We start from the raw sequence: 24,352 nt of genomic DNA on the forward strand, positions 1-24,352 counted from the left end.
ACAAGTTCATAAAGGAAGACCAATTGTAAAAAGTTGTGCCCTATAAGGGGAACACTCTAAACGTCTGCCCCAAGACGCGATCCATCTAATACAAGGGAGAAAACATCATTATTATGGTAATACGAGAAACGCCGAGGTTGGGAAGAGGACGAGGACGGCAATTCGCTTGACGAAATAGAAGAGTATGAGGAAGCGGCAGCAGTGGCAGTAGTACCACAGCAGAGAAATGACGCATGATAGATGAATATTCGAGAGCATTGCATTGCAGATGAAAAGGAACGAATTAAAATGCTTGAACTAAAAATGTTATGTAGATTGGATAAGAAACCTACATACTAGTAAGTATTGACAGTAGTTACTATGAGTACGTACTAGTCTCAATATGAGAGATATGCTTTTTTATGCGTCGGCTGCAATGCCATGTATGGTGGACGGGAGAAGACAGAGGGCCATAGTTGTGTACATTAAATATATTAGCCACGGGAATGAATCACGTCAGGTGGTGTATACATGCATAAGAAGACTATCCCTGGCTACTTTGCAGATACATACATGACCAATGATACATGCTACAAAGCAGAGTCAATGTGGTACATAGTCTACAAGTTTAGCCATCATGACTCATCAGTATTAGCAACTGTCAACCAAGTGATATTTTCAATTTTAGACATCATTCGATTTTTTTGTTGATCAAAGCGTACATACATAATTAGCTTGCATTTCCTGCAAACATGCAGCAATCATGACAGATAGGTTCTGCATAAAGTCTTTGTGCACGATGTATATATTATGTGTTTTGCATGTTCTCGAGACATTAGATGTATTATATGAATAAAAAAAGTAACTTTTTATATATAAATTCTACTGTAAAATTATTTTAACGAGGATAATGTGAGATGGATGCAAGATTGTACATTAAAAGATTGAGCAAATGAGAGCGAGATTTAGGTGTATGTTGTTATATGAGAGATTCTACTAGTATGGGAGAGGCGAGGACTTATTGCCGAGAGACTTTCAAATGATGATGGTTAAAATGATGTGGATGGAAAACAAAACAATATGGGGATTTAAGCTCGTTTCCGTTTTGGCTTGTCGACGTCTGCCACTGTGTCCATAGCCTCCCACATGTCGTCTTCTTCCTGTTCCTCCTGTTCTTCATCCTCCTCCTTGGGGAATTCAAACGTTTCATCCACAAGGATGCATGTCATTCGTTGTTTCAAGTACACCTTATGGTCGACACGACGGAATTGAGTGGACATTTCATGCACGCGCAAGAACCGATCCAGGGATACACTCGCCAGCACGGGTTTTTGTTGCTTCTTGTCCTTGTTCTTGCTATCTTCTTCTACTGCTGCTAGTAGTGATGGCTGCGGGACAACAAGCAGATCGGAAACAGCGCCAGTGAATCCCTTGTAGTGTGCTCCCACAGTACCTTTCCGCAAATCGACTGTGGCCACATTGCTCATGGTATCTGTGTAAATGACATGGTCAAGATCGCTTCCAATGTGCAGCGTCAATAATGGGGTTTTGCCAATCTCCCAATCGGAAATAGGCCGGCGCTGTTTTCTCGTATCGTATACACGGATCTAATGAAAGGGATAGTTTGTTAGTCATTCTAAGGTTCAGCATGAAAAACAAATTGCCCTATTCGTTTCAGTGATGTATGGAGGCTTTACCTGATGATAGTGTGTTGCTGTGACAATACGAGTACCTTCTTCGTTCAAAAACTGTAAGTCATGTATCCACACCTTGACGCGCAGATCCAAGAAATCATTCTTGACGTTTTTAGCCTGGAACACCAATCCCTTCTTTTCACCGTCTTCTTCTTTGAGTAAGTTGGCGTCATAGACTTTGAGATCGTTTTCCTTGCCTCCCACGGCAAACAGGTGGGTTTTCGTAGGATGGACGCGCATGATGCAAAGATCTGCGCCCAAGTTCGAGGATATACAGGTCGTGGTGTTGATGGTATTGGTTTTTTCGTAAGATGAAAGCAATGTGTACGAGACATGACCTGACGAGGTGCATGTCATCAAGTGCTTTTCGTCCGCATGTAATCCAACAAATACGCTTTCTTTGTTGACATGTTCGTCACGGTATTCGCGTTCGACATCGCCTGTTTCGACGTCCAAGTATTGTACTTTGCCACTCTTGCGAGCTGCAACAATCTATATTTGTATGATAAAGATGCATTTAGCGTCAAGTGGCCCACCCAAAAAAAGATAAAGGCACTTGAACTTACATAGCGCTTGCCGTCGAGTACACCCCAGCAGAGTTTCTGTACACCTTCACTCTTGTCAATGGTGCTGAACTTCTTTACTGTCATCTGGGGTTCGTTTTTCTTTTTTTCGTTCTCGTCGTCGTCTTGATCATTTTTGGCTTTCTTTGCACGACGAAGTGGGAGTGGCTCGTTAACCTTGGGAGGTAAAACGACGGCTTTGTAAGAAAAAAAAAGGTGAGTCGCATGTTTTTTGGAATTAGGTGAGATTGCAAGTTTGTTTGGAGCTCACATTTAACTAAACCCGCCTCGTCACCGGTAATGACATGCATAATTGATCTATTCCAGAATACTGACTGATCAAGTCTCAAGGTTTTTTTTTTTAAAGCAAAGGGTGAAATTCAAAAAAGGTTGCCTAACCCCGCTAAGCCTCTCTCGCTCGCTCTTCCTGTCCACACAACACAATGCAACTCCTCCGGTGTCGCTCATACACACACTTACTGCTCACGCGCGCACTCACTGGTGCCCTTTTGTTTGTTTCAAACAGATGACCATCCTGAGCAGAAGAAACCTAGTCCCCAACCTTTCTCTATTAATACGCCTCTTTGCATCACTCCCCGCTCTCTATCGCTTCTCCCTCTTCTTTCTTTCTTTCTCACGTCTCTCAATAATTGGTATATGCACCGTTGTTCAGCATGAGTGATACCAGCAGCACTCTATTCGAGCATCCAACACCTGTGCTACCACCGCCACCGTCGTCGTTATTGTTGCAGCAGCAGTTTGATCCTTTCAAAGATACGGTGGTCCAACAACAACAGCAGCACAAGAGTTCATGTTGGCTCTTTGGGTCACTCTCATCCATAGGAAAGAAACGTAATAACAATAACAACCACAACCACAACCGATCTCATCATTTTCCATGGCGAGTCCCACCGCCGCCACAGCAGTTTCTGCCACCTCTACCACATCATCTTCTACCACCTGGCCCACCGCCACCACCACCATCACTTGTGCCTCCACCGATGATGAATATGCCTGTTCCACCACCACCACAACAATCCATGTATTCATCTCCTCCACTTGCTGCAGCTTCAGGAGTGGCGGCAGCCGCGGCATTTTTCCATCAATATCACCCAGGAACAGCAGCAATAACAGCAACGCATCCTTTTCTGTCTATGCCTCAACCTTTTGTACTCACTTCTACAGCCATGTCGTCGTACGGAGAATCACCTTACTGGGAACCTCAAGTAGTAATACTGCAACAACAATGTCGTTGCAACAAAGAAAATGGCGATAACAATAATAATAATAATAATAATAACAGTAACCATTTATATCGTCCTGGAGCTGAAAAGGAAGAACAATAGATAGAGATATCGACACACATTATCACATCAGGCACACACACACACATCTTTGTTATAGTTTTTGTTGCATCATCATCAGCAAATTTACAAAATTTTATTATTAAACGAAGGGCATATAAGGAACATAAATTATAGTGAAGAGTCATAGAAAAGTTGGTGTTAAAATCAAAAGTTGTTGCTTGATTTTTTAGGGTTTTTTTTCGAGTTTTTCCACTTTTTTTTTGTTTCGTCTTTTTTTCAGTTCATGAGAACTTGGGACGGGGAAACCGGGAGAGGGTGTAAATAAAAAAAAGGGAAAAAGAACAAGAAAAAAAACTAAGAGTGGTGGTATTGAGAAAGTTATACCCACCCACTACACAGTTTTTCCCTCTCGTGCCAATACAAAAAAGAAAAAGATCGATTATAAAGGGAAGAGAGACAGAGGGGGAAGGGGTAGTTGTATGGTATTTTTGTTTTCTCTTTTACGGGGTTGGTTCGTTTGGTTTCGGGGTTATCAAGCCGGCAGCCAGTTGGTTGTTTTCGCTCCTTGGCTTCCATTGATGGGATGGAAAAAAGAAGTATAGAAAGAAGAGAGGTGGGCAAAGTAAATCACAAAGTATAAGAGGGCAATGAAGCGTGCGCCGCCCATCAAGGTCACACGACGCCGTGCTTATGGTCGAGGTGTCTTGACAAGGCGTCCTTGCGGCTGAACGACGCAGGGCATCGCTCGCATGCATAAGAGCGTTCACCATGATGGACAGTGGAAACGTGGCGGTCCCGGTCGTGCTTGCGATCGAATCCCTTGAGGCATATCGAGCACATGTATTCCTTTTCGCGCTGCTTGTTGTGAGTCTTGATATGCGTGCCGAGATTGTATCGACGGCTAAACATGAGCTTGCAGACATCACACTGGAACTTCTTTTCTGTGCTGGCCGTCTTGGCACGACGTTTGTTAGTTGCGTTTTCATCACCAGTTGCTGCGTTGCGCTTGCGCTTCTTGTTTTTGTTCATAGTGTTGTTCGATTCAGCATGATTGGCGGTCTCACCCACAGTGTTGTTGATGTCAACATTGGTGGTGTTGGCCTTATCATCCGAAGAAGAGCCGTTGTTGGCGTTGCTTTTGTTGTCGCTGTCGTTAGATGCAGTGGATCCAGACTGTTCAGCGTTGTTGTTGGTCGAGGACGTCGTGACCGATCCAGAAAAGTCAAAGCCGAGCAATTCGTTCATGAAACCATCGCATTGGGCGTCGCCAGCGAAATCTAAATCCATGTTGTCGGACGATGTGGGTTGGCTGTTGTCGCCAGGGAGAGGAGGGAAGAGCATGTCCGAAGACTCGGCAGCAGGTTCGTCGTGCCATGTGAGTGGTGCACTGTTGGCATGCGTCGTCGTCGTCGTCATAGCAGCAGCGGCCGCCGCGGTCATCGATACGTTGGCATCGGTCGATTTGCCCTTATCCAGTAAGAGCAAAGCAGGGTCGCCGTTGAAGGCAGCCAATGGCTCGCTGGATGAAGAGCCGACATTGTAATTGTTGGTGTTCTCAACAAGATAGCTAGCCATGGAAATGTCTTTGCCGTCCAAGAAGGGCGAAAAGTGAGGTGTGCCATTCATGCTGGGAGTCACCGTCGGTGTGAATGGAGTGTAGGGTGTACCGATCGTATGATGATGGTCCATGTAGGGAGTAGTGGGATCCAGATAAGGCGTGTCCATGTACGGCGTTGTATCCATGTATCGGGTGGCATTGTTGTTAAAGTTGTAGCTGATCTGTTGGTCGCCGAGCACAGCTTCAGCGGCGGGCACTAGGTCGCCAATGATAGAGGCCAAAAGCGAGTTTGGCTCTGGGGTCTTTTGGGGCTGGTGGTGAGCACTAGAAGATCCGCCAAGAGACAATGCAGCGGCTTCAGCAGCACGGTGCGTTGTTACAATCAGTTGACATGCCATCACAAATTCTGATTGTGCTTCTCCAGTTGGATTAGTCAACTCACCACTGTTATTATCAGTGTATTCGATAGCAGAAGTGGGTTCCATTTCGAAAAGTAATCGGTTGAGATCTTGAATAGTCAAAGAGGGAGAAGAAGGCATAGAACAGTGGTTTTGGGTAGTGTTAATAGTAGAAAAAGAAGAAATGATGATGGATATAAGGAAAAGAGGTTGGTATATGTTGGTTCTTTTTTTTTTGGTTGCTGTTTTGTGTTGAAAGAAAACGAGCTGCTTCTTTCTGTCGATAACAAAAAACAAGAACAGTAACTGGGGTAAAACCAGAAAAGTGTAGGAAGGAAGAAAAGGAAAGAAAAAAAAATGTGCTTGTATTTATAATCAGCCTTTTTATCAGGGCGAATGGAAGTGGAGCAAGAGGGCTGCTGCGGTAGCTTGCTCCCCCCCAAAAAAGCTTGTTGTGTTACTCTTTGGAAAAATGAGTCACCACCGTTTTCGCTCGAAAATGGCGTGTGCGTCCCATCTTCGGTTGACTTTTCCCTTCCCCCATACTTTATTGACTCGTCAACATGGCGTTACCATGGCAACCACTTTCCCTTAGTAACCAATTGCTTGCACCCCCCAACTCTCACTTGGAAGGGCAGTACTCGTTTAAACGCTCACTTCCGCAGCAGTGTCCATATTTGGATGGTTTCTGTTCGATATTCCATTTTGGGCTTACCGACGTGTTCGCTTTCCTCCTTTCGTGGCGCATACGTACAGATTTTTCTTTTTTCAAATACCATTATCGCTGTTTTACTAGCGTGGTGGCGCTCTTTCTACTGGAGTATTTCTTACTTTCGGGGTGCAAGAAGTATCCGTCCACTACAACAAACAAACCCGTTTCGTATCTTTGTTCAAGGAAAGACAATGTCTACTCTATCTATGTCTCTCTCTCTCTCTCGCTGCTCTAGATTAGTAAGCAAGGGTGCTTTGCAATAGAGAGTGCAATTTAGATCAGACCCCTTGCCCTGCTGCAACCGCAAAGCCGCGCAATTAGTATATGCCAAGTTGCCAAGCCATAGATCTATGAGCGTGTGACAGAGGGAAGACTTGTTTGTTATGTCCCCCTCTCTTTCTCTTCTTTCCCCTGAGTTCACTTTATTTAGACAACCCGCATGTATTCGCTCTTTACCGAACATGTTTATCGTGATAATGTCTATTTCGCTAACAAAAGTCGTAACGACATTGACCCACAAGTCGGAATGATTGGTTCGGGTTAGGAAGATTGCATTCCCGATTGGCAGAATGAAATCCCATCAATAAGAAAACTTCTTTCTCTTTCGCTTACTCTAGCTCCCCATTAGGGCGGGTCAATGAGAGTAGGTTTTGTGTAAAGATTGGTTTTTGCGATCAAATCACGGCAATCGTTGAGTCCGGGCTTAAGAATTTGTTTATACTTTTGATAGGTCCGGAATTTAGAATTGTCACAGCTTTACTATTCGTTGTCGTATGTAAATGAAAACGAAAAAAGGTCTATTTTTGGAGCAACACAAGCCCGCTTCTGTATTATGTATATGCAAGCTAGTCTCCTTGAATGTTTATTTCACAGGGTCAAAAGGAAGCTCTTAAAACAAGTGGACCTATCAAACCAGTCCACGAGAAGAACGGTGATGATTATGCTCGGAATGAAAAAATCAGAGTGGATAAGGTGTGCGTGCATACACTGATGATATCTTCTTGGGGCTTTTCCTAACCTAAGACCCTAGATCTTCAAGCAGTATCGAGCATGTCCATTGGTTAGCTTGATCCAAGCGATAAGCAAACAGCTGTTATGCAACTAAAAAAAGAAAAGTGGCGCGGGAAGGTCGCCGATCGTAATGATGATAAGGAATGTACACAACATCACTAAGTACAGCATAGCAAAAGTGGTGGGGTCACATGGACCGCTTGAACCATGCACACGTCAACCCATTACCATATACGTAGTCCCTGGTTGCGTATACACACTTGTAAGTCGGGAAACCTTTGAGTCTCTCTATGTTACGTCCGTGCAATCTTTTGTTTGATATACTTTAAGTATATTCTGTAACACGCTGATTTTCTTCCTATCCTCTGAGGGATGGCACCGTAATTATCTCATACATTTTGTTGCATGCATACGTATTTCTTTTAGTGTTTAAGTAGAAGCACATAATACGTGCCGACTTTTTCTAAAGATACGTGATATGTTGAAGTTTTTGTACATAGATAACGAATAGTATCAAGATGATCGTTTTACCCCTTTTGCTGTACCTGTCTGTTGTGGATCAAAAAGAAGCGTCCAACTATAGTGAAACCATGCAAGTAGTTCTTACAGTTCAATTTTCGAGAGTATAATATGTATACTATGCCACCGCTCTATGATCTTATTAAGGCATACTTTGTATTAACATGGTGGGAGACACGAACCCTGGATCTTTCAACATATCAAAAAAAATGTACTAAACAGCAATATAGTAGCCAAGAGTTTTTCCGGAAGAGCGCGATTGTATGGGCAAACAGGAAGAATCTCACGTAAAAGAACATACCACATGTTTCTCTCGGAAGAGCGGCCGATGGTATGTGTGATATATATTATTCAATGGCAAGTTGGCGGATGACGCATCGCAAAGTCCATCCTTTTTACCAAATTTGACCTACTTGTGTAATAGTTGAAAGAACGGTCAAGGAAGCCGACACTCCCCATCTTTCATTTATTAATTCAATCATCTTTAGATAACAAGAACGGTACTAAAGGGAGCAAATATACATAATAAGGGTGAGCTTAAAGACCTTTTAACCTGGAGATAAAGGATTTTATGGTAACCATGAAAACGCTGTGTTGCCATGGCAACTGTAATCAAGTGAATTTTTACACTCAGTCAGGCATAGCTTGATATGCGGATCCGGGGTCTATACACCGGTCGGGTCATCGACACTATTGAACCTCCTTTTTTCTCGTGTGTCTGAAAGGTATGTATAGGGAGAAGAGATAAAATAAGATACGTAATACCGACACGGATACGGAACGCTATAACAAAAAAATTCGACGAATGGATAGATGGATGGATGGATGGATGGAATGGATGGATTAAATGTATCGTTATAATAAAATAGGAAACCGAAATGGCCAAGTCCAAGAACCACACCAACCACAACCAAAGTAAGCAAGGCATTCAATTGCCACTCTACTTCTATTGTTTTCTTTGTTCCCTGTCCAACGAAGAAAAAGAGAAGCAAAGACGGAAAACGACGAGAGAGAGTGTTTAACGATTTACTAATGTACGCATTTTATTGTAATGGCGCTACTAAATAGACAGCAAGGCCCACCGCAACGGTATTAAGAAGCCCAAGCAGCACCGTTACCCCTCGCTCAAGGGTGTATGTATACAATTTCCCTTCAAATTACACACACACACACACATATATATCTATATATATAAATGCAAACGATGTCATGTCTAGAATTTGGGAAAATTAATAGCTGTTGTATATAATTTAGGTTGATGCCAAGTTCTTGCGCAACCAGCGTTTCGCCAAGAAGGGAACCCAGAAGGCTTTGGTCGCTAAGGCTGCTAAGGCTGGCAAGGCCTAATTTTGTTTTCCCCCAAATAAAATGACGAATACTTTAGCGTTGTTGGGCTAAACGAAACCAAAAAGAGTTGGAAAAAATTATATACTATTTAATAAGCGAGCTTGCGCTTATGAAATTTGGATTAAATCTGTGGGGAAGGGACGAGGAATGCGTGTTTGAAAAAAGGATTAATCAAGAGAACAGAAGTGTGAGAGGAAGTGCTGTGTGTTGTGTGGATTATTCAAATCAAAAAATTATATAAAGTGGTAGTGTTGTTATATGTCGACAAAGTCGATCAGTACTTGATATTCTAGATAACAAACATTGATGGTTTAGCATAAAAATAAGAGACCCTTTATCCACAAGAAGAAAGGAGAAACTTACATTCGCATCGCAATGCGCTCTGATGTTCTCAAAAACTTTAAGCATTTTGCGTCTCGCGCCTAGTGCGGCAACTCCCTTGGCCTGCAGATCCTCATCGGACAACTTGACGATATCTTGCCACTTCATTGGTTCGAAGATCGCATTATACTTATGTAACCTAAGACTTCTGAAGAACGCAGGCACGTCTACAATTTGATCCCGCCATGTCTTAGCTTCAATCTTCCCAACACACACTAAGCTGTAAAAGTTTTACCTTCCAATAACTCCAAATTCACCGTTTCGGATGCCTTTTTGTTGCTGTTGTAGCTGCTGCCATCTTTGGGCGTTCTACTTCCCGACGACGAAGGTGCGGGAGACTTCCCTAGACCAGTACCACGACGCTTATTATAGCCACCACGATCTGCCGAGACGTTAGAGGCTTCACTATGATCACTTAGGTAATCATGATCGTCGATGCCACCACCAAAAGCTGTTGTTGTTGCATCGGCAGGGTTCAAAAATTGGCCATAATGCTTTTCCATACCGGGCGGAGCCAAATGGTGATGATGGTTGTGGTGCGTGGATCGACGGGTGTTGAATGGAGCAGACGCAGATACAGAGGGCACAGGGGAATGTGAGTCATTGAAACCGGACAAAACCAAGTTGGCCGAATCCACAGCAGCCGAACTCGAAGTTCGTTCGTCTGTTTCGGGAACAGTGCCAGGTATATTATTGTTGTTATTATTACTGCGACCTGCGCGACGGTGAGTGGTAGTCCAATCATCTCTCGGAGATAAATCTGCAAATTGAACAGTGGATGGCACGCCCCAGCTATTGGTGGTAGCACCAACAGCTGCTGCTGCAGCAGCGGCAGCAGCAGCGCGTTGTTTTCTGTTTTCTTCATGATCGAATGATGGTAAGGCCCACATGGATACGTCAGCAGATTTCGGCCGCTCAGCGGCCATACTAAGTCTACTACCACTTCTGCTTCCTCCTCCACTCAGTGAAGAACGTGGCGGTTGTAACCAGTTGCTGTTGCTGGAACCACCAATATTTGTCGCATGCGGGAATAAGAGCGAGGAGTCGCCTTCAATCACCGATCGGGGCCGGCTCCGGTTAGCAAAGAGGCTGCTACGGGTCGTTGGTGCGCGAGGGATCGGGGCCCGCCCAAAGTCGTCCATCATGCTGCTATTACTGGTGCTAACGCCAGCAGCGCTAGTGGCTGTACCAGCCCCACCACCACCACCGTTAAGGTTCAACATTGAGCTGCTGTTGCTTCCCATGGACCCAAACAAGCGGCTATAGTCTTCTGTATCGCCCAATGCAAACGAATGTCGGTTGTCAAGGTTACGCCTGTCATTTCCGGCGCTAGGTGGTCGACGGATCGTCGCTGCGGCTCGTAGACGTTGGTTTGCCTCTAGTTCCATTTTGGCAACTGCGCCCGCCAGTTGCGACTGCATATCTAAGTTTTTTTGACACATTAAAGATGTAAACCATATACAGTAGAGATAGAGAGAGAGAGAGAGGGAGATACGATTAATTCCCTTACAAGACGAACCTTGTTCAGGATTGGCAGGCGTCAGATATGAGTAGAGCGGATCACGTTTCATCAGCTGCTGCAATATGCTTATGAAAAATCGTAATTGCACTTGTGACGAGTGCTGTAAGAGTGTATAGATAGTTGCTGTACGCTCTGTTTCAGAAAGAAATCGAAACCACTGATCTACGTGTTGCAATTCTTCTTTGAAATTCTACTCGGACAGAGCGAAAAAGAATAAGCCATAGATTAGTTTTTTTATTGTTTTTCACCATGGAGATAAGAATCAGTTAAGAGAAGTTTACCTGATCCAAATTCACAGAGGTCATTTCTTCGAGGTTTCGTTCATAGTGCTGTAAATCTTCTCTCCAACCATTTCCTTTATCAGCTGAAACATTAAAGACGACATCAGTTATGCTTTGGTTAGCATAAAAAAGAATATAAAGAAGGGATCTCTCTTAGCAACCCCCCAAGGGTAAAGAAAAAGAGAGAGAGAAAGAGATGGTATAACAGTACATACGATCTGTAGTAGCATGATTTCCGCGATTGAGTACTTCAGATCTAGGTCGAGCTGAGGGGATCATAAGGATATGAAATAATAAAAAAAGAAAAAGGTAAAAGAAAAGGCTGCTGGGCTTGATGTGGTCCACTGAGCTTGCTACAAAGGGTTGCGTCGGTGTCTGGACATCTTAGAAAGCACGGTCTGGTTTTCAAAATACGGCAATCGGACACCACAGTGAGGCCTTGTGTAATATCCTTCAACTCGAAAAGAGCACGAGAACACTAAAAGTATATGTCGAGAGAGGCAATTGTTTTTTATTAGGGTTCCCCGTTAAGCTCTGATTATTCTTGTGTCTCCATGACGATATACATTGGATCAAGTGCTATTATTATCGTAATAGCTGAGCTATACCACTGTATACTCACTTTATTGGTTTTGCTTTTGATCGGCTTTCATTCAATTTGGGATTTACCCACCGATGGTCAAAGCGGGCTTACCTTTTTCTGTGTCGGACCCTGTCGCTGTTGTCGTTGCTAATAGTTGCGGACCAAAGGTCTGGGTTGCTTCCACAAATAGTCCAGCATAATCTTTCCTTACTGGTCTGTATACATAGAGAGTAAAGTTACACGGGCTACCACCAGTGCACATACAACGGTACCATTATTGTTATAGAACTTTGTGAAAGTCGGGCTGGACAATGTGGTTAACCAAAGATCGATTCTAACCTTGAACTTTTTCTTTGAACTTTGTTTCTGGACATGTGCATGCCAAGGGTCAGTACAACGAAAAAGAAGCTAGTAGTACACGGTATACAATACGAGTACTATAAATACGCTTAGCCGTCCACTATAAATTCAAATATCGCGTATAAAGCATCTGAGTGGTGTATTGAGAAAATATTAGGGCAGTGTGGATCAGCATTTTACAAACATTCCCCGTTAATACAGTACTGGAACAGCCACAATATCCTGTAAACTTGTTTAAAAGGTTCAAGGCATCTTCAACCGCGTTCTTTCCTGGTTATTTACTTCTTTTCCAATTGAGTTTCGTTGAAATTATAATTTTTTTGCGATCTTGGAGCAACAAAGACGACATGCTGCGCTCAGCAACAGGGAACACCAACAACAGCTCAGTTAGAAAAGTGATATGACAGGATTGGTTCATGTCCCTTAAGCTAAGATAAGTTGAGGTGCCTCTCCGATGATACATAAAGTAGATGCTAATGTTATGTATTTCAATACCAAGTCTTATTTAATACTTACTACTCTTTCTAATGAAAAAAAACAAACGATGGGATTTTATAACATTACATATATAGTCATACAGTTTACACATCTCCAAGAAATCATAAATATACCCTATGCTCAAGATCAACAATTCAGTGGTTCTTTGGCTGTCAGGTCGCCGTTAGAGACTTCAACAATGGGAAATTATGATAAAGTCACGGGCATTGATGTGTGTCCAATAAATTCATAGCAAACGAATGTATACAGCTATGGCCTGGTAGCAGACCAAATCTGTGTATGTTATCAAGTGGAACCGGTCATGGCATGGCTGTTGATGGCAATATATGATTGTATAGCTCTTACATTGACGTATACCTAATTATAACGATTGAGAACTGCGAAATCATTCATGAAACATGGATCTGGTGGATTTCTAACAAGGTGGCTATACTGAGCTCCAACATGTGCATGGATGCAAATAATACATAATGCTGATATTGTCGGTAAAACAGAGCATCTGGACTATCACGTTTGCACTTTCAATACTTGTATTCCTTCCGATAGTTCGACAGCAGGATCTCCTCGTGGACGGATGATTTGCTATCGTATCCTGGTGAGATATTTTTGAAACTTCGCATAGTCCTTAGGAGCGGACCGACAACGCAACCTTCGATGATGACAGATGGACGGCTGCGCTTAATGTAAGGGTAAATTTTAACTAAGTGAATGGAGGGTTGATTTTGTACTCATATAGGATTTTCACTACATGCCACCAAAGTGAAGAATTCCACAGCTGTCGAACCATATTCCACTCTAATTTCGTCGATCCAGAAGGCAGCTTCAACCACGTATATAGGAAATGATGCTACATCTGAACTCAATAGTGATGCTCTAACTAGTTTGATGTTGGCTTCAACTTTCCAAACTTTACGGTCTGTGTTAATTATCAAGGCAGTTTTCCACTCTTGGAATCTCGTTCAGTATAAACCATTATTGAGTGAGAAAGTATCACGGCGCTACAATGACTGTGGATGAGCAAACAAGCACACCAACCGTGACAGGTACTGTTATCATACTAGGACCACCGTCACTACTTTAGTAACGAGTGATACGACGGGCCACCACCAGAACCGATGCAGGTTCAATATCAACATCAAATATCCCCACTGCAGCTACAAGAGCATACACACGTAGGTAATCGGGCGCAACAATAACCGAAGTTTACACTACCGAAATGGTAGTTGCTGTACCTGTGGATGAAATTAAGAATCAGGGTCTGAATAAGAGGATAAGGGTGAGAAACAGTATTTTCGAGAAGAGAAGGTGTGAAACATCATTGTCGTGTACAATACGTTATAAGAAAAAAAAAGCAGGAAAGATGGCTCTCTTTATGTATCATCGACACTTTAATAAAAGTAGCTATGATTATTACCTTGTCTCCTTTGGAGTGCTTCTTTTGCGCAACAGCATGAAGCAAATACTCCTAAGTCTCTTTTCCTGTGACCGAGGAAGACCGTGCTGCAAGCCCGTTGGCCGATAATGTAACGATCTTTAATGCACTCCTTTATCCTAAACTTCTAGAACGAATTTTAGTTCATACTTCTCAGCCGGACTGTCGAGACTAATCTTAAGTCAAAGGCATCCCAATCCTGGACCATCATCGGTCCAAGAAATCGTAGGTCTTCTCCCTATATCCATGTCTGATAGATTCAATCCAGCAAAGATTTTACTGGCAAAAGGTACAGCAATTGGTGCAACACAGTTCTCATATTTTGCCACTTGTTATATTTATCAAAGCTTCTTTTTCAGTCACTGACAATGATCAGGGAAATGTCGTTGTTCCAGCAGAGGGTGGTGCCATTGAGGAAAAACCCATATTGCCATCCACTGCAGCAACATCTCTTCTCCCTTCTACTTCACAACTGCGCATTAAACAGGTGTATCATACTTTAGGCCACTCATATTATAAAATTGTGTTCTTGAGAAATTTTCACTCTATATTCAATGGAAGCAAATGCCATCCACCTTACAAGCAATTATGCTATCATAATAATGTATAAGCTTGAATACGTTCGAAAGAGGCAAGCGACACATTCACTGGGGTCTTTTGTACATTAATGACTCTTTCCCCACAGCAACAAAGGATATAAAAATGGTGTGGAAGGCTTTAATTTAGTGCCATGTGGGTTAGAGCAGCTAAAGAAGGGAATCACACAGTATGTAAGCAAAATTTAATCACATGATCCTGGTTGATATGAGGTTTGTTCATAAGCGGGGCAAGCCCCACGGCACCCCAAAAAAGTTTGCATTATTACATATGCTGATTCGCACGACTCGGTAACTATTCCTTTGCTTCACTTTCCCTTTTCAGCCACTGTAACTTCCTGCCCCACTTCTCCCTTTTCATTTTCTGTTACTTCCTCTCTTTTTTTCTTAAGAAAAACTTAAGATACCCCTTATTTTTCTTTAAATCATCAAACATGTCCAGCGAACCAGAAGTACTTATATCCGTCGCCAACCACGTCGCAACAGTAACGCTTAACAGACCTCGCAAGGGAAATGCCTTGACAGCAGGCATGAACACAATTCTTTTGGATGCCTTACCCAAGCTTGCTGTCGATCCTGACGTGCGCGTGCTTGTTCTAACGGGCTCGGGCAAATTCTTTTGCACTGGCATGGACTTGTCTGCCAACCGCGGGAGCGTCGATCCGGAGCAAGTCAAGGGTGGATTCTTCAAGGGCCGTCAAGTCTATGACCTGCTCAACACATTCCCCAAACCAGTGATTGCCCGTATCAATGGTCCGGCACTCGGCGGTGGCGTCGGTCTCATTTTTACAGCAGATATCCGTGTGGCTGTCGACAATGCCTATTTCGCCCTTACAGAAGTCAAGCGAGGCATTATCCCGGCCATCATATCTCAATTTATAGTGCCCGAGCTGGGTAAGCACAAGACGCGCGAATACATGTTGACGGGCCGTCGGGTGCCTGCATCTGAAGGTGCTGGTTCATTCTTGACGGCCACCGTTTCATCGCAGGACGAACTCGATGCCAAGGTCAAATCGTATATTGAAATGTTGGTCGATTCCGCACCAGATGCAATGGCGGATATCAAGAAGCTGATTGATATGGTAGGAAGCGGCGGTGACAAGGATCAGCATGCTCGTGTCCAAAAAGGTGTCGAAGATGCCTATGTGAAAATGATGCAATCAGATGAAGCAGCATATGGCATCATGTCTTTCCTCAGCAAGCAAAAGCCAGACTGGAATCAGTTTTTGAAGGACAAGGCAAAATTGTAAATAATTTTTATAGCAATAAAACAAATGCTGTCTTTTTCAAGAAGAGCGACTTTGGACTTTTCATGCCAACTTTATTGATCTGAGTGCTTGATGAGTATCATTAAAAAAGTAGGAAACGACAGTGGCTAAAGAGAACTTTGTTATTTCTATCATATACAAAGCCAGGCGAGCTAAATCTGTCCAGGATAATCTTTACCAGGTAAGTAACTTCTTAATGTCTTAGCAGTAGGTTGATAGAACGCATAAATACGCTTAAATGACGGCTTCAAATTTCAATCTTCGCACCACATAGCACACATCTGTTCACTGTGCAAATAAGATCAAAGTATGGGAATGGCTGACTGGATAAAACAGTATTCTTGTTATCTATGACGACGGCAGATCCGAAGGAAAGGTTGCTTAGGAGAAAATAATGCGTTTGATTAAAAGCCGTGACATCGGTGAATGCAAACCATATTAAATGGAATTTTTTGATTTGCCGATGAACAAGAAGGCACAGGTTAATAGAACGGGAGCTTTACCCTGTAAAGGATCGCACCTTTAGCCCCTAAACTAATTGACGAAACACATGCATTTTGTTGGTCATACAAGTACATGTACTTTACTTATGGTATGTTTGTAGATCAACATGTCGTCATACTCAGTCTGCGCATTTAAACAGTGACGGATGCTATTCGGTATTTAGACCACGAAAATATACCTTACTGATGGAAAGATCTGTCAACGTACTTTTTAGGACTCTACTAATGTCTATTATGTACATTCATATCAGCAAAAGCCAATCCTTCTTTTCAAATTACTATAAACTGAGCTTTTTATAACGCATATGTGGCGGCAAATACAGTAAGCTGTATGTACATGTTCTGCGAACGGCGGTCCAAGCCAACTGTCAAATGGCCAAAATATTATGGGTCACAGTTACTACTTAAAACGGTTCCTTTCAAGGATGATATTCCATCCAGGTTATCTCTAGATATAAGATAGCAAATCCTTCAAAGTGCTGCGCTAATAAAACAAACGAAGCTGCGGCGCTGTAACACCAATCAAACTTATAGCCCCGATTTGATTTTTTCGTGTGTTCATAGAAAAAAAAATGTTTTCAAGCATATTGAATCGGATCTCCACATCTGTGCATGGCGATTCCCCGAATGCTGCTCCTACTACTCCATCAAACGAAGAGAACCTAGCGCCTGGCATAGAAACAACTATGCCTACTACTCATACCCGAACCGAACGTAAGCATTGACTTTTGACTCTGCGGAACTTTGACATTATAAGTGCAATTAAATGAATAAAAATTATATATAGAGCGCAGCAACAACAACCGAAAGCAAAAACCAAAACAGCGACAAGGCGACCGAGTAGAAACACGCGCAAGTATGTACTCGTTGTTTATGGAGACAGAAAAGAGCTGCTGAAAGGACATGCTATAACTGAATTCCCCTTTTTTATTAAACTCTTGTTTTCCGTAATGGCAAATTCAGTACTTGAGCAACAAGCAAAGGGAGAACAACAGCAGCAACAACAACAACAACAACAGGAAGTGGCTCCAAGAAAACGTGGCCGACCTCCAAAAGGGTCCAGTACAGGTAGAGAGCTATATATCCTCTATTAGATAACAATAACAACTGAAAAAAGAAAAGCACAGACGTTTCACAATACATGAAACTTTAACACGAATTTGTCTATCAAATTGTCTATCACTATATCAGACCTAAAACGTCCAAAGCAGGAAACTTCAAAGGCTGAACTGAAGCACGAGCTAGAGCAACAGCAACTTGAGCAAGAGCAACAGCTACGACAACAGCAGCAGCAAGCGCGCGAGCTACAGCAGCAAAAACAGCAGCTAGAACTGGCAAGTCAACAAGAGCAAGAAGAAGCCTCAAGTCCAAATGAACAGTCAAGCCCAAGTCCGTCTGGTAGCGGCAGTAGTAATAACAACAATAACTTTAGTTGGGCTATCCAAACTCTAGCATGCCCAAAAGGTATAAATGCATTGTGAGAACACAGGACTATAAATTTTTTTTTGTTGGGTTCTCTGATACTGAACTTGTTGGCTATAAATTTTGTTGATCAAAATAGGACAACTTTGCTGCCCATACAAAGGCTGCGGTTCAAAACCAACGCCCTTGCCCCACAGCCTCTATCGCCACATCCGAACGAAACATTTTCCCGATTTTCCAAAGTTATCGCCATCATGCATGTACATCTTCAGAACAACGTCAGGACAAAAATTTAAATTCGATGGTAAGCTAAGAGGCATATATATACCGCGCGTGGGTACTTACCAATCTCTTTTTATTTCTTCTAGAAAACGCTCGCGACTTGCTTGAAGAAGGAGCACCCATCATGACCGAGAGAATCTTTAGGTCATTGATTGGTATGTGAATGTATATATCGTAGAAAGAAAAGTGCTAGCTAACGTACATGTGATATTATAGAATTGAGATATCATTGCCCTTACAAACGATGTCATGGACGGTTTTATTACTCAGCAAACGATATCCGGAGCCATCTCGAATCAAGACACCCTGTTGTCAATCCGTCGGAAGGTGACTTTAGTAAATTGATATTCACGACGGCTGCTGGCAAAAGGATAAAGTTAGAAGGTATGTTCGAAGTAATCCCGACAGATGGTATGCCCTGAGTATTAATTCAAAACACTTTATCAAATAGACGAGAACATTACGAATTCACTGGATGATGATATGGCCATCAATATTTCAGTAGAAACAAGATCGCGTCCCAAAAGTAATGAAACAAGAATTCAATAAGGGAGAGGAGTAAGAGTATTAATCATGCGTTTTCCTTATTAGAGGACGGAACTTTTTACTGTCCGTACAAGAACTGTAGTAATATATGCTATTTGTATCGACGCGATTTGTACCGACATATCCGAGGAAAGCATCAAGAAGAATTCCCACAACTGAAGTACAATGGCCGCAACCTAATTTTTACGACCGAGGAGGGGATGCAAGTCTATTTTGATGGTAATTTTATCAGATGCGAGGAATATCTGTACATAATCCATGATAGGAAAAACGGTTAATACTAGGTTATTTCTTACCTTGGATTAATCCGCAATAGAGAGCTCGCGAAATACGCTTGAATTTGGAACCAAAATCGTCGTGCATCATAATGAGGATAAAAGTGAGTTCTCCACTCTATTAAAAAAAAGCATCTGAAACTAAATTGTTATGCGTGGATATGCATAGTCAAATACCGTTGCCCTTACAAAGGATGCAGAAGTCGACATGGCACCGTGTCCAGTTTGATCAGACATATTCGCCCTGCACATGATTCAACGCTTCCAACCAGACGGCAAGGTACACGCGAGAAATGTGTTTTCACTGGTCCATCAGGAATGGTTGTTAACTTTGATGGTATGTTGTTGTTCGCTTGCTTCTTGGTTTCATGTGATGCAGAATACTTTATTGATCTGACGTATGCTTGTAGATATTTCTCGGAACACGCTTAATGAAGGTGAACAGTTGACTATGACTGAAGTACCACTGTCGCCGATTCCTTAGCTCCAAAAAAAAGCAATTGATAACAACATTTTCCTTTACTTTTCAAGCTCACACCAGAGAAAAAAAATTATGTGCATTACTCAGACAATTGCTTCCTTTTTCCACATTTCTACACTTTCACCGCCTACATCATCGTTCATCCCCGCTCGTTTCTTCTTCCGTACTCACTTTGCAAATGTAAAATTCTCTCTTTACTATTTGGTGTATATATAAATATTTTTTATTGTTTTATCGAACCTGTTTTCTTTTTACATACATAGTATATACTATACTATACTCGTCGTCCAGCGATTGATGATGATATTGATGGTATATATGTGTAATTGTAATGCTGACTCATATTTACAGCTTTTTTTCTTTTCAAAATGCTTGTAGACCCTTTTATCGTTTGATGGATCTATCGCCGAAAGAACCTGAAGCTCAATGCAGATGTCGGTGATGATCCCGATGAGGAGGTCGTCGTGGTAGTAAGAGGTGATGATGAAGATGCAGTGGTAGTATTGTTGCTGGGGGTATTGTGATTGCTGACAGCTACTGCTGCTTGAGCCGCTTGTGCTGCTGCTGCTGCGCGTTGCTGTTTACGACGATCTCTAAACAAGACACGACGACGATCGATTTCAGAGGTAGAGATATCGGCGCCTACGCCTGATCGTGAAAATACTAATTCCATAAACCGGTGACAGTCGACCAAACGTCGTGGCATGTTTTGAAGAACAGGGAATATTTCGATTGGGTCGTCCAGCGCCCAGATTCGCTTTTCATTCATCTTGATAATCGTCAATGCAACTCGGAACAGAACCTTGCTGCCCTCACTATAAAACATGCGTTTAGTATTCTAGTGTAACGCTTCTACACTATACGAGTAGTAGCCAACTACTATTACTTACATGTATAAAGAATCCCAGACACGTAAAACAGTCTATAGCAATGAAACATTCAATGAATAACCGATTCTTTTAGACCATCAAACGAACTGACAAAGAGGCAACCTTTGGCTGTTGTTGATATCTTACCTCAACAGGAAGTATATTGATAAACAGTGTCAGGAACCAATGACTGGTTACCAGGGTAATGGAAGGCAAGCCTTCTGACTCGACACATTCCCAAAAACATTTACCATTGCCAATTTTGTTCCAAACACCGGGTAAGCGTTCATATACCATCATCATCAGAACAGTCTGGTCGATATGCGCGCCTTCCATAGTAACATCGTACATATTCTCTGGAAAATAGTCATGGACGGTGGTAATGAGCATCCAGAACGCAGCTTCTTCGCCGTCATCGACAAAGAGCAAGAAGAATCCGGCCAAGTAATTGAGCGACTGGCAGTAGCCAATGTTCGGAGCATAGACACTGAATGCAAGTAATATGCGTCGCAAGGCACGCAGTTTAGGGTTGGACTCGGGAACCATAGTGACAGAGCCATCCTCGGCAGTGACGGCGCATGCAAATTGCTCATTGTCAGGGAACGTTCGATGTAAATCTAATTCCAGCCACAATGCTCAGTTTCAATGATAAACGACAGTTTTTAATGATAGCTGTAAAAGGGTCTTGTTCATAGATTTGAAAAAGCCCAAAATGTGTACCTCGATTAATGATCTCCGCGTATTCGTTGTGTTCTCCCATCGCTTCGGCAGTTTTGACAAGCGAGTCGTACAAACCGGCGTTTGCTTCCATTTTGTCCTTGGCTCCGCTATAATGCATCCAAGCCTTTGCAGGGTACAAATTTATTATCAAAGACCCTTTTTTAGTAAATACGGTTTTTGGCCAAACTGCAAACATAACTGCTATATGTGCACCACTAACCTTTCCACGAATATCGTGTGGAATTCCTTTACGGACATAGCGCTTGACTATTTTTGGGTATGCCGATTCCTTTTTAGCTTTTCGTTTCTTGTTGACCAATGCGTATGTAGGTTTGTTTAAAAATAGAAAAACTTACGTTTTGAACTGACAGGTGGGAATTCGCCTTGATGTTCTGCAAGATAAGATTTCCACTTGGCGTTCTGTCTATCGCGGATAGGTTGATAATCTGCTTCGAATTGAAGTTGATCGGCGAGCCTGACCCACTGCGTGGGTTGTTTGAATCCATATGCGTCTCTGCGCTGCTGCTGCTCGGTATTGCTGTTATTGGTATTGGGACTCCGCTCATCATCATCATCATCATCATCAGCAACTTCTTCATTATTAAATCGCTCTATATGGTTCGTTCAGAAAAGTGTAAGGAGAAAAGAGGATAGAGGAAAGAAAACGAAACGGTTGAGCCATGTATTTTAGCTCAAATGCGAAAGAGAGAATAACTTTGTAGAGAAGCCCTTACTTTCTTCTTCCTGCTTCACCCAGGGACAGGGCGACGCAGGTGGTGGCGGAGTGGACGGCATGGACAATCCATCTTCCTCATCGTCTTCTTCTTCATCATCCTCCACGCTAATGCTGCTACTCGTCGTCATCGTAGTCGTTGGCGTGCCGCCGCCACCATGTCTCGGTGAAGATTCGGATGAACAGATGCTGGATGCAATGCTTGATGACGATGCATTAAATCCAGAATCGTAATATGGCGAATACGGCTGTTCCTGCGGCGACAGTAACGGTGATGTCGGTGTTCTAGGGCTAGCAAGCGGGCTTGCTTTATACGACTTATTGAGTCCGGGTGATGTGGCCGTAGGTGAACTCTGGGATGGTTTCAATGCCAGAGGTGGGGGAGGTGAATGGACTGTCAGATAGTTGTTGCATCGTTTCAAAGGGGACGGTCTAATGGAAGAAGACGATGATTTCGCTGATGCTGCTGCTGCTGACGATGATGCAAGCTGAAAATCGGATTTCTGGCGCTTCAGGCTATTGTTGGTAGACAAGTTTTGAAAAGCTTGCCGTAAGCTTTCGGGTTGCGATTGTTTTCTTGAAGGATTGACGTGGGTTGCCATTTTTTGGACTTCTGTTTAGTTTGCAGTATAAAAGGAAAGGAAAAGGTAAAAAAGAAAACAAGAAAAAATGTAAGGAAGGTAAGAGAAAAACGAGAAAAAGAAAGATAAAGAGGAAAGAAGAAGTGGAAAGTAAAAAAAAGGGAGTTTTTGGCCTTGTTAAAATAGAACGCACATGCACCTCTCTCTTGTTACATGTACCATACATGCACTTCCCTCCCTATTTTTATCCACAGGAAACGAAACTCAACCCGTACCACTTTTCTTAATTTTTATTTTTTTTCGGTTGACCCTCTCTCACAGCCAACTTTGTCAGTTTCTTTTGTTATCCAGATCTCCCTGAGCTGCAACGATGTTTTTGCAATCGAGCTGATCGCACACATTTGCCCTTCAAATGTAACTTAGCAACAACCGTAACAACCTTTTTTTCATGGAAAAGTTTATTTCTAGTGGTAACTTAGCAACTCAAAAGGCGTTTCAGGACATTTAATACCTGAGCCTGGTTTTCGCCAAGCGTCCGTTCCTTATTGGTATCAAGTACCGATGAACCAAACTTTCTGAGATGAATCATCAGTAATATATATTAATCATAGCTTGAAACCTCTTTCGTCCCCAGAGCTAAAAAATCACGTCTCTATGTCTTCTATACCTAACAGTATGTAGTATAAGTATATCAGTAATCACAAGTAGACAATTGAGCAAGTGGGCCAATTACTACGTCGTGTGCTTATAAAAAATGGTATGCTCTGTTGTGCGTCACACCGTGCGTGTGCATTATAATGATACTGTAGTGTCCGCATGACGTTAAATGTATGCTCATATCAACCACTTTACTAAATTACCAAATCTGACCAAGTGGCTTTCTTACTCTTTTTCTTCCTTCTCTCTTCTCCGAAATCGTCATAATTATTTATTATTACATTATATACTTTACACTTGCAGCAAGGCTCCTTTTGTAATCGTCGTTCGAACTTTCAGCTAATATCTAACAAAGAAAAAAAAAGGATGTCATTACAGTATATACCTATTCTTTCTTCATCAGTATGCATTATTATACTTGTTGGCATATGTATGTATACATGTCCCTCTTTTGTCCTCCTCCTCCTCCTCCTTCTTCTAAATGGACCCCTTTCCTGTCGTCCTGAAATAATAAGGTATTGTATTACTAATCTTTCTTTCGCATTTTAATGTACCAGCAGCTATAAATTCCATTAAAAATGCCGCACGGTCTTTTGTATTCTTAGTACATGAATCTCTTCACACTATGATGATGCTGTCCAACATATCAATATAGAAATTATGACCTTGAGCTCGGTATGCTCCGGGCATTGGAGTGGGGAAAGAAGCAAAAAGTCTCATCATAGCAGCGACAACACGTTGTTGTTGAATGAAGGTAAACATGTCGCGGTGTTCAAGAGCCTGTACATGTATTTTTTGCTTTTTAATTTACCCCATGATCAAACGTCAAGAGGAGCACATGCGTACTACGCTATGTGTCTCAAGCATTTTAGCTGTTACATAACGTTTTCCGCTTACATACAGCGTATAGCGATGCGAGAAACTATACAGCTATAGTAGAAGTATGACGTCGAAGATTTCATACATGGCAACGTTCTTGCTAGTAAGAGCTCAAGAGAAGCTATGTGATAGTGGAAATTACTCAATATGTTAAAGAAACTCCATGTCAATCTTTGCTCGGTTGTCACACGTGAAGAAGACGCAAAAAACCTCATCGTGGTATGAGAACATGCACCCCTCATTTTCCCGTATAGATACTACTCTCCCTAATCGCCTTCAGGCATTCATGCCAATTCCTAGATATGAACGGTGTACGTATGATCACCCAAGAAGCTGTGTAACAGCTGAAGTATGATCAGCCAACTATCCAATCTATGCAGACCAAATGCAAGGTG

General features: G+C 42.4%; 9 protein-coding genes across 9 annotated transcripts; 5 read left to right on the forward strand and 4 right to left on the reverse strand.

The window, feature by feature from the left end:
• Positions 1-805: 805 nt before the first annotated feature.
• BDB00DRAFT_392906 (WD40-repeat-containing domain protein) lies at positions 806-2,663 on the reverse strand. Its single transcript, XM_053117214.1, has 4 exons — positions 2,508-2,663; positions 2,240-2,413; positions 1,677-2,165; positions 806-1,586 (listed from the first exon to the last, which is right to left on the reverse strand). Exons 2-4 carry the CDS (start codon positions 2,321-2,323, stop codon positions 1,068-1,070), a joined length of 1,092 nt encoding a protein of 363 aa, XP_052984880.1. The 5' UTR covers positions 2,324-2,413; positions 2,508-2,663; the 3' UTR covers positions 806-1,067.
• BDB00DRAFT_798680 (uncharacterized protein) lies at positions 2,629-3,836 on the forward strand. The gene has a single exon (XM_053121638.1). The coding sequence runs from the start codon at positions 2,911-2,913 to the stop codon at positions 3,580-3,582; it is 672 nt and encodes a 223-aa protein (XP_052984881.1). The 5' UTR covers positions 2,629-2,910; the 3' UTR covers positions 3,583-3,836.
• Positions 3,837-4,314: 478 nt separating this feature from the next.
• BDB00DRAFT_731104 (uncharacterized protein) lies at positions 4,315-4,506 on the reverse strand (the record flags this gene model as incomplete). Its single annotated transcript, XM_053118314.1, has 1 exon — positions 4,315-4,506. A coding segment is annotated over one exon (192 nt), but the record flags the coding sequence as incomplete, so codon positions are not given.
• A 4,113-nt stretch (positions 4,507-8,619) lies between these two features.
• Positions 8,620-9,073, forward strand: BDB00DRAFT_739750 (ribosomal L29e protein family-domain-containing protein; the record flags this gene model as incomplete). Its single annotated transcript, XM_053118438.1, has 3 exons — positions 8,620-8,656; positions 8,810-8,874; positions 8,996-9,073. Coding segments are annotated over 3 exons (180 nt in total), but the record flags the coding sequence as incomplete, so codon positions are not given.
• Positions 9,074-9,304: 231 nt separating this feature from the next.
• On the reverse strand, positions 9,305-11,351 carry BDB00DRAFT_393100 (uncharacterized protein). Its single transcript, XM_053117215.1, has 4 exons — positions 11,273-11,351; positions 9,705-11,181; positions 9,452-9,636; positions 9,305-9,377 (listed from the first exon to the last, which is right to left on the reverse strand). The coding sequence occupies exons 1-4, from the start codon at positions 11,294-11,296 to the stop codon at positions 9,363-9,365; spliced, it is 1,701 nt and encodes a 566-aa protein (XP_052984884.1). The 5' UTR covers positions 11,297-11,351; the 3' UTR covers positions 9,305-9,362.
• Positions 11,352-15,014: 3,663 nt separating this feature from the next.
• BDB00DRAFT_798742 (ClpP/crotonase-like domain-containing protein) lies at positions 15,015-16,053 on the forward strand. Its single transcript, XM_053121639.1, has one exon. The coding sequence runs from the start codon at positions 15,176-15,178 to the stop codon at positions 15,989-15,991; it is 816 nt and encodes a 271-aa protein (XP_052984885.1). The 5' UTR covers positions 15,015-15,175; the 3' UTR covers positions 15,992-16,053.
• Positions 16,054-17,851: 1,798 nt separating this feature from the next.
• On the forward strand, positions 17,852-18,864 carry BDB00DRAFT_393494 (uncharacterized protein). Its single transcript, XM_053117217.1, has 5 exons — positions 17,852-17,976; positions 18,074-18,238; positions 18,303-18,371; positions 18,433-18,600; positions 18,668-18,864. The coding sequence occupies exons 2-5, from the start codon at positions 18,193-18,195 to the stop codon at positions 18,763-18,765; spliced, it is 381 nt and encodes a 126-aa protein (XP_052984886.1). The 5' UTR covers positions 17,852-17,976; positions 18,074-18,192; the 3' UTR covers positions 18,766-18,864.
• An 864-nt stretch (positions 18,865-19,728) lies between these two features.
• Positions 19,729-22,621, reverse strand: BDB00DRAFT_798752 (rab-GTPase-TBC domain-containing protein). The gene is made up of 7 exons (XM_053121640.1): positions 21,842-22,621; positions 21,464-21,718; positions 21,328-21,374; positions 21,108-21,231; positions 20,535-21,004; positions 20,409-20,440; positions 19,729-20,333 (listed from the first exon to the last, which is right to left on the reverse strand). Exons 1-7 carry the CDS (start codon positions 22,440-22,442, stop codon positions 19,919-19,921), a joined length of 1,944 nt encoding a protein of 647 aa, XP_052984887.1. The 5' UTR covers positions 22,443-22,621; the 3' UTR covers positions 19,729-19,918.
• An 828-nt stretch (positions 22,622-23,449) lies between these two features.
• On the forward strand, positions 23,450-24,313 carry BDB00DRAFT_393616 (uncharacterized protein). Its single transcript, XM_053117218.1, has 4 exons — positions 23,450-23,508; positions 23,734-23,832; positions 23,982-24,019; positions 24,114-24,313. Exons 2-4 carry the CDS (start codon positions 23,739-23,741, stop codon positions 24,180-24,182), a joined length of 201 nt encoding a protein of 66 aa, XP_052984888.1. The 5' UTR covers positions 23,450-23,508; positions 23,734-23,738; the 3' UTR covers positions 24,183-24,313.
• Positions 24,314-24,352: the final 39 nt, after the last annotated feature.

Source organism: Zychaea mexicana (genome assembly GCF_025766255.1).
Source record: "Zychaea mexicana strain RSA 1403 chromosome Unknown BDB00scaffold_4, whole genome shotgun sequence".
NCBI lineage: Eukaryota > Fungi > Mucoromycota > Mucoromycetes > Mucorales > Lichtheimiaceae > Zychaea > Zychaea mexicana.

Bases quoted from the DNA above. Each gene is read 5' to 3' on its own strand.
- BDB00DRAFT_392906 (XM_053117214.1), bottom strand. From the start codon at position 2,323: ATGACAGTAAAGAAGTTCAGCACCATTGACAAGAGTGAAGGTGTACAG. The intron at 2,166-2,239 runs GTAAGTTCAAGT...ATACAAATATAG, and splicing joins TACTCGACGGCAAGCGCTAT to ATTGTTGCAGCTCGCAAGAG. The intron at 1,587-1,676 runs GTAAAGCCTCCA...CCCTTTCATTAG, and splicing joins CAGCAACACACTATCATCAG to ATCCGTGTATACGATACGAG.
- BDB00DRAFT_798680 (XM_053121638.1), top strand. From the start codon at position 2,911: ATGAGTGATACCAGCAGCACTCTATTCGAGCATCCAACACCTGTGCTA.
- BDB00DRAFT_393100 (XM_053117215.1), bottom strand. From the start codon at position 11,296: ATGACCTCTGTGAATTTGGATCAG. The intron at 11,182-11,272 runs GTAAACTTCTCT...CTGTCCGAGTAG, and splicing joins CCTCTGTGAATTTGGATCAG to AATTTCAAAGAAGAATTGCA. The intron at 9,637-9,704 runs GTAAAACTTTTA...ATCAAATTGTAG, and splicing joins GAATTTGGAGTTATTGGAAG to ACGTGCCTGCGTTCTTCAGA.
- BDB00DRAFT_798742 (XM_053121639.1), top strand. From the start codon at position 15,176: ATGTCCAGCGAACCAGAAGTACTTATATCCGTCGCCAACCACGTCGCA.
- BDB00DRAFT_393494 (XM_053117217.1), top strand. From the start codon at position 18,193: ATGTACATCTTCAGAACAACGTCAGGACAAAAATTTAAATTCGATG. The intron at 18,239-18,302 runs GTAAGCTAAGAG...TATTTCTTCTAG, and splicing joins ACAAAAATTTAAATTCGATG to AAAACGCTCGCGACTTGCTT. The intron at 18,372-18,432 runs GTATGTGAATGT...GTGATATTATAG, and splicing joins AATCTTTAGGTCATTGATTG to AATTGAGATATCATTGCCCT.
- BDB00DRAFT_798752 (XM_053121640.1), bottom strand. From the start codon at position 22,442: ATGGCAACCCACGTCAATCCTTCAAGAAAACAATCGCAACCCGAAAGC. The intron at 21,375-21,463 runs GTAAGTTTTTCT...ACCCAAAAATAG, and splicing joins CCCACCTGTCAGTTCAAAAC to TCAAGCGCTATGTCCGTAAA. The intron at 20,441-20,534 runs GTAAGATATCAA...TCATTGCTATAG, and splicing joins TCAATATACTTCCTGTTGAG to ACTGTTTTACGTGTCTGGGA.
- BDB00DRAFT_393616 (XM_053117218.1), top strand. From the start codon at position 23,739: ATGACCTTGAGCTCGGTATGCTCCGGGCATTGGAGTGGGGAAAGAAGC. The intron at 23,833-23,981 runs GTAAACATGTCG...GCTTACATACAG, and splicing joins CACGTTGTTGTTGAATGAAG to CGTATAGCGATGCGAGAAAC. The intron at 24,020-24,113 runs GTATGACGTCGA...AATATGTTAAAG, and splicing joins ACTATACAGCTATAGTAGAA to AAACTCCATGTCAATCTTTG.